This window comes from Limulus polyphemus, unplaced genomic scaffold, assembly GCF_000517525.1.
Source record: "Limulus polyphemus unplaced genomic scaffold, Limulus_polyphemus-2.1.2 Scaffold273, whole genome shotgun sequence".
NCBI lineage: Eukaryota > Metazoa > Arthropoda > Merostomata > Xiphosura > Limulidae > Limulus > Limulus polyphemus.
In genome coordinates this window covers 444,608-451,817 of record NW_013665883.1, presented here as the reverse complement: position 1 = coordinate 451,817, position 7,210 = coordinate 444,608, and the positions used below count along the sequence as shown (strand labels likewise).

The 7,210-nt window shown below is 28.9% G+C and overlaps 1 protein-coding gene across 4 annotated transcripts in view; it reads right to left on the bottom strand.

Moving 5' to 3' along the window:
- The window catches only part of LOC106456939 (G-protein-signaling modulator 2-like), a 56,801-nt gene that overhangs the window by 17,812 nt on the left and 31,779 nt on the right, over positions 1-7,210 (bottom strand). For all 4 annotated transcript variants that reach the window (XR_002610040.1, XM_013916317.2, XM_022382735.1 and 1 more), the window contains exons 8-9: positions 3,709-3,832; positions 1,112-1,170 (exon numbers count right to left, since the gene is read on the bottom strand). Coding sequence is in view for 3 of the 4 variants with exons in the window: in XM_013916317.2 (XP_013771771.1) it covers positions 1,112-1,170; positions 3,709-3,832 (183 nt within the window). In the remaining variant the exon portion in view is untranslated. The remainder of the gene's footprint in view (positions 1-1,111; positions 1,171-3,708; positions 3,833-7,210) is intronic.

Sequence of the window (7,210 nt, the reverse complement as noted above, 5' to 3'; positions counted from 1 at the left end):
ATGGATATCAAATATTCATTACAACTCCAAATCAGAGTATCATTAAACCAAGAAATCTAGAATGAAAACTTCACATCAGTGTGTGTATGTGTATAAATATATAGTTTTTGTATTATTTTAAATTGTCATTTGTATGATAGTTGATTCATTTAGAGCCAGAAGATTTCAAGTTTTGCTTCTGTATTTGATATACAAATTACTTAAACAAGATTTCCATATGCAATGATTTGTTTGTTGTTAAATTTTGTGCAAAACTACTCAAAGGCATTTTGCAGTAGCCGTCTCTAGTTCTGAAGTGATAAACCAGAGGGAAATTATCTTGTCAACCTCACCAACCACCAATTCATGGACTACTCTAATCAAACAGTAAATTTTACTATCGTTCTTATAATGCACCTATGGTCGAAAAGTGTGGAGGGCCATTTTGTTTTTAGTTGTAAAAGGATGTGAATTGGTGGAACATTTTATATAAAATCTAATCTCATCAATAATATATCAATCTACCTGAATAAATCCAATTTGTTTTTACACAAGTAACACCCTTGCGACATAAGCTTGAAAAAAAAACTTATTGTGTAAATTGTTAATAATGCATTGTCATTGTCTTGTAATAGTACCAAGCGCCTTAAGACCAATGTATGTGTTCAAATAAAGCTGATATTATGAAGAGAAAAGTAACAAAATAAAAGCAAAAATATTCCAAAAATATCTTATTTTAAAATTTAGCTAAGGAATCATATCCTACACAAGTTACTGAGGTGCTGAATTAAATAAACTTAACAAAACAATTTTCATTCAACTATTTATAAAAAAGATGTATACCAATTAAAGTTACCTAAAATACTATGAAATTTCAAAATTTCTAGAATTATTTTTATAAGAAAAAAAGAAAGTTTTTAATCTAAGTTTAGTAAACAAATAAGTTATTATATTAAACTATATCCTATGTCCTAGGCGTTTCCGACAATTTTAATATTATTTCAACAAAGATGACATCATGGACAAGAAAATATTTACTCAGTGTTATCTTTATAAAACCTGCTACACAAACACTTTGAAATATTTAGATAATTGTTATATGTTTACAATAGTATTAAGAACTCTCATTTACCTCATCAGATGTTAGAAGATCCACATTTTCTATGCTAACACTACAAACTCTTGTCTTTGCTGTGAACATGAAAAAAATATTATGAAAATAAATTATTCTAATAAAAAGTTAATGCATGAAAAGAAGCCCTGTAATTAAAATTAAAAAAAAAGAATACATTACTACCCATACATAGAAAAAGAAATATTTTGATGACCAATAGATAAGTTTGACATTCTATTTGTTATTCACTTACACACAAAACTAACTTACCTGCTGTAATATTTTATGTATCTACAGATAACTAAAAGAAATAGGCTACCCAGGTATGCTATCTATCTCTATATAAACATATTTTTTAACAAGTTAACTACTGCAATGCTTGGCATCATCTATGGCAGGTGCTGATAAGTTTTAGTGCAATTTAAATAATAATAACAATAAATGAAAAACGTAATTTTGACAGTTTCTTATTTAAAATGCACATGTGCATCTAGATATTTATTAAGATATAATTTGTGAAAATATTATTTGATCCAAAGACAAAAAATCAACTGAAACATTTATTTATCAAGACATCGCATAATGAAATACGGCAACATTTTTTGTGGTATACTTTGAAACATGGATCCACTTATCATTCATCTATTGCAAAAATACTGTGTATACTATTCCATATGTATTATTCAAATAGGCCTCAAATTTGTGATAAAAATGTCATCAACTGCTGATGTTTTTTTAAAACCCCAAACAATTTAGTTTTGTCTTACATGTTCATAAGTGTCTTTATGACAATGTTGAAGCCTTAAGTGCTGTATTTTTAACTACACAGTTACTCAAACGTTTTGAAACCACCCAAGGGAAACTTGTTTTAATGTCAGTTAAACAAGGATGTATTAACATAAAAAGAAAGTTACGGGCTGAAGAAACACATTAATCCTCTTGCTATAGGCAGTCAAAATGCACGTCATGATCTTTTAGTTATACTAAATACTTAATTAAACTACTTTATTATCAATGCATAAGAATAAATTTGGTAACAAAATATAGTTAATAAATCAAAATTTAATATTATGCAAGTTTTAAGTTTTATAATGAAATATAAAACAAAATCCTCAATATCCCTAGTACGAGAATTGTGACATTTGTTCTCTAGGTCTTCCCCTTCTATAATTTATTTACCACTCCTCTATGAAGTGTAAGGATAAAAATGTCCAATTTTTAAAGCCTTCAATCTTATTTGTTTACGAGGTCATAAAATATAAAATCAGACTCACTTTCCATGCCCAACTGTCACATCCTCTCTTTCACAAATTGCCAATAATTCTGACATTTTATATTGGATTATAACCAATAGAAAGGTAAAGTTTTAATCTAAAAGTATTTTTAATCTCAACATGAAAATAGCTTTGCACTTTGAGCAGTCAACACTTTGACTCCATATATTCAGATAAGACAGCTATATTTTTTCTAACAGAGTGGCTGGCTTCTAGAACAGGTTGTCTTTGGATGTAGTGGATGTAGTTAAATTAGGGAAAGCAAGATAACTATTTAGATGAAAAGGGCTAGATCTGAGGAGTACATCCTAAGGAATTAGCTTAATTTAGTGGATAGGACAGTCTAGATGAACCAAAAGTTGCTTGTTGTCTTTTAATGATGTTATTCCATGAGTAACCTAAATTTAAAGTCAGATACATTAAATTAGAATAACATCAATATATTTCATTAAAACTTTTGATAATTATAACTATCTAACAAAATTTGAAAACCTTTAAGGAGTGAATAAAAATAAAACTAGAAAATTTGTTTATGGCAAAGTTACTAAGGCTATCTGCCACCAGATCCAATTTTGAAATGCCGATCAACTAATAGTGGGATTGACCACTATATCATAACATCTCTACAGCTGAAAGGGTGAATGTTTGGTGATGGCTGTCATTCCTATGGCTTTTGGATATATATCCCATCTGGGGTGTTTTTTTTTTTTCAAGAGAATGATTGGAATGTGTTCACGTTGCATTAAGTAAACAAACACTTGTAATGTAAACCAGGAAGTCTTGTTACATCTGTGTTTTATAAACAAAGTGCTCTATTTCTGTGTTTTATTGAAATTTCCCATGTATACAATAGATTTCTGCATAAATAGGACCACTGGCCTTCCATCATTAAAATAGTACTTGCTGGTATTTTTGAGTGAATTTGAAACATTTTGAGAACAGCACAAACTTACAGCTAACTAAACCATTACTAAGTGGCAACCACAACTTCACCTGCCGGTTCTGGCTAGCACAGAATTCACACAAGAATATGCTTCACTGACAAATTGGTGATGAGCCAATCCAAAATCACAAACAGTTAACCAAGTTATATGCAGTTAACTTGTGGGGGCAAAGGGCTTAAAAATGGGGAATGCAACAAGTAAATTTTATTAAGAAAAAAGTACCCAATTAAAAAAAAATATTACTTTCCATGACCCTATAATAAAATGACAGTTTTCTTCCAGAACTCAATTTTGCAGGACTTTCCAGATTTGCAAGCACTCATAAGAACCCTGCATTATGGAGCACTATCTACTTTTTGTCAGATCTATAACCAAAGAAAAAAAATTTGATTCTTACCTGATGTGTTCTCATATATATTTTCATGTGTATTCTTGTCTTCTAAGTGATTATGAACACCTAAAATATTCTGTAACTCAAGGACTCCAATCTGTGCACTGGTAAGCCCTACTTTGTCTCCAATCTATGAGGTTAAAAAAAAACAAAAGTTGAGCTTTGATACTCTAAGAATCCTTGTTAATAAAAAAGAACGTGCTTACACCAACATTTTATTCACAAATCTTTAAATAAATGCCATTTTGAATTAACCTTCAAAAATGTACAGTATTGTGCAAGAATTCCTATAACTTGTACAACATTTAATATATTCCATTTTGTCATTAAACTAGACCCAGAGGGAAATAGCAGAATAATTAGATCAACGTTTCACTAAAATGCTTCTAACTTCTTGTGCTAAGGTTATATTGTTGAATTAGTTTTGAAGTTGCGTCAAAATTATATTAGTGAGTTACAAATTTTGTGAAGCTTGGATGTGATGTCTGTAAAAGTCCAAGCCTGGCATTTTTGAATTACAAGTTTGTTTTACTTTCAGAAGTTCAAATACTTGTTTTGTCTTTCAGTATTAACATTTCTGTTATTCTTAGTGTAGAATAAAGAATTTGTTACAACACAGTCAAATTTTCCAATTGGTTTCAATTTAGCTATAATTTTCATAATTTATTTTGAGTTTTTAAACAAAATACATGAAAATTTATATTTTTCGAATGTTTTTTTACTGTTTAGAATTCATTCAACCCTTTTCAGATCAAAGGGGTGTTATTAATTTCTTTCCTTCTTGCTCTACCAAATTGCAAGGAACTTTAAACAAATATACTAAATAGTATCTAGTTTCAGCTTAAAACAATTTATATAATTTGATTGTTTTCTTGTCATTATTCCTATTGTGAAATGTTCAAAATTATGTTGTGAGACATTGTTTTGAAAAAGAAAACATTTGATTTTAGAAATTCTTTACTTAATGTTGATTGGAAATTTTCATTTTATGTATAGTCAGTTTCAACTTCACTACTTCCAATCACAAAATATTTCATAATATTTACGCTAAGGATATTACTGGTTGAGGTTAATTTATATCTAGTAAGTTTAATTTCTTTCAATAAATAATACATTATTTTATTTATGTGCTTTGATTGAATAAAATAAACTTAACAATAATACTCAATAAATAAGGATTCAAGTCACCAGAATATTTTGTTGCCAATGTCCACTGTATTCACTAAACCTAACTATGCTTAGCCAATGTCTTATAAAAGACAATTTCCATAGCTTTCAAACAAATATAATTTAACATAAAAACATTTTCAAGAATGTAAATAACATCCAAAGATACTAAAAATTTTTTTTCAGATCTGTGATTTGTTCTTAAGTCTTCTAAACTTCTCATTAGATTCCATTGTTCATCCTTACAAGAACCAAATCTTGTCACTTTCCCATGAAACCATTAATTATTTTTTATTCCACTTTATTCACATAAATAGCTTATAATATGTTCTAGCCAATTATATTTAAACTTTATCTGTACATGTTTTCAAAGCTGAGCTTTATTAATAGTTCTTCAGATCACACGGCGAAAGATGATAAAAGGGTGGGAATGAAAGTCTGAACTAATAACATCAGTGACTGAAAAGGAGAATCATGTGTGAAACAAAACATTGATAATTATATTCTCAAAGGATGTTTCTTACCAAATATAAGGAGATAATTAACTCTGAAATGGATAGAAAATTCTAAAAAATTGACAAGTGTGTTGTTTACAGGTGAAACTCCTACAAAATGTGCAGAAATGCAAGTTTAAACATTATTTTCATTTTCCTTTGTGAATTTCACCAAATAAATGTTACAAAATGACATTACATAACCTTTTTTTTCCTGAAAATTTGCAAAAGTCATTGAAAGCAAAAACATTTCAGTTTTACAAGAGGGTTATATTGAATGCACAAGTGTTCTTCATAATTTTCTATCCTAATTTTACAAGAGGATCATTTTGTATTTACCAACATTCAGCATAAATCCATCTGAATACAATTAGTTACTTAAGAGTTGATAAACTTGTCATACCAAATAAAATGTTGCAATGGATCTACCTTTATTAATCAGAGCACTATAAGCATAAATTCAATGTATCATAAAAGTATTACACTCTGGCATAGAACATCATTGAAAATATTAACTTTACATAGTAATAAAAATTCAACACACTGAATGGCATTTCAACTCGATGGGTACCTTTCAAACTCAACAACAAACTAATCAATAATAAACAGGCACCGAGTACAAACCTAAATCCAGATATGGTATCAATTCTCTACTCAATCTTAAGTTAAGAAGAGCAAGAAAATTGTATGAAAAATTTAACATAAGAGCATGTTTAAAGACAACTAAAACTTTCAAGTATCTTCACATCACAGCAAGGTGACTAGTTAATCTTCCAAAATACAAGTACCCAGCATCTGTGAAAACTCTTACATTGAATGAAGAAGTGGAGTATTAACAAAACAAATTCCAGAAAACACAAAGATGCTGATTAACCCTATCACTACAGGTTTTCCTATGGTTAGGAATCAAAGGGCATGCCACTACGTTTGGAGACTTACATTCCAAATTTTATTGAACTACTATTTTATGAATCCATATCAATAAATTTGGTATCAAATTGTATATTATAATTCAAATTTTAGTATTATACATTAGTTAATTTCTTAATTTAAAAGTAAATATTAAAACAAAATTCCTAAATATCGATTTTTGTGTGTCACATGGTATGTTGAATGCAGCTTTGGTTCAAATTAGATGTTTGTGATGTCCAAATACCAAGTCTATAGCTTCTTACAAATTAGAAAATTACCAATATTGATAAATATAAAATAAAAGCCTCCTATCTTTTCTATTTACTGAGATATGACTATATTTAGCAAATCAAACACAGTGGCCCTGCCCACATCTTCCACTTTTGGAAATACTTGCTTATGTACACCCACTTTGCTCTGTCATGTGAAAATAACAAATCAAAATCTCAGAATTCTCTCCATGTGGTTTTCTCAGACTATTTAAGGTGTCTGTTTCTCAAGAATAATCTTTCTGTTTCTACTCTCAGAATGAATGGGTAAGAGAAAATGGTGTTCGAAAAACAATATTTTTTAGATAAAAATAAAGCTTAGTTAGTAAGTCTGATAAATTACAGTGGAATTCTGTGATACTGGTGGAGTAATTTATAATTTTTTGTTATTTCAAAATGCATATATGAAACAAAGTTATTTTGTTTTACATCCTCCACATGTGAAATTTGGCAAGGCTTAGCATTCAAGGTACAACAAGTGAGTACAAACTTCCTGACAATCACAAGTAGTAGAGATCGTTGTTTTCTATGTTTCTTTACTTACTGTTCTATGTTTTAAGGAAATTACTAAATTTCAGAATTAATTGTAAATAGTAACAATAATATATATATATATATATATATATGTGTGTGTGTGTGTGTGTGTGTGTGTGTGTGTGTATTATA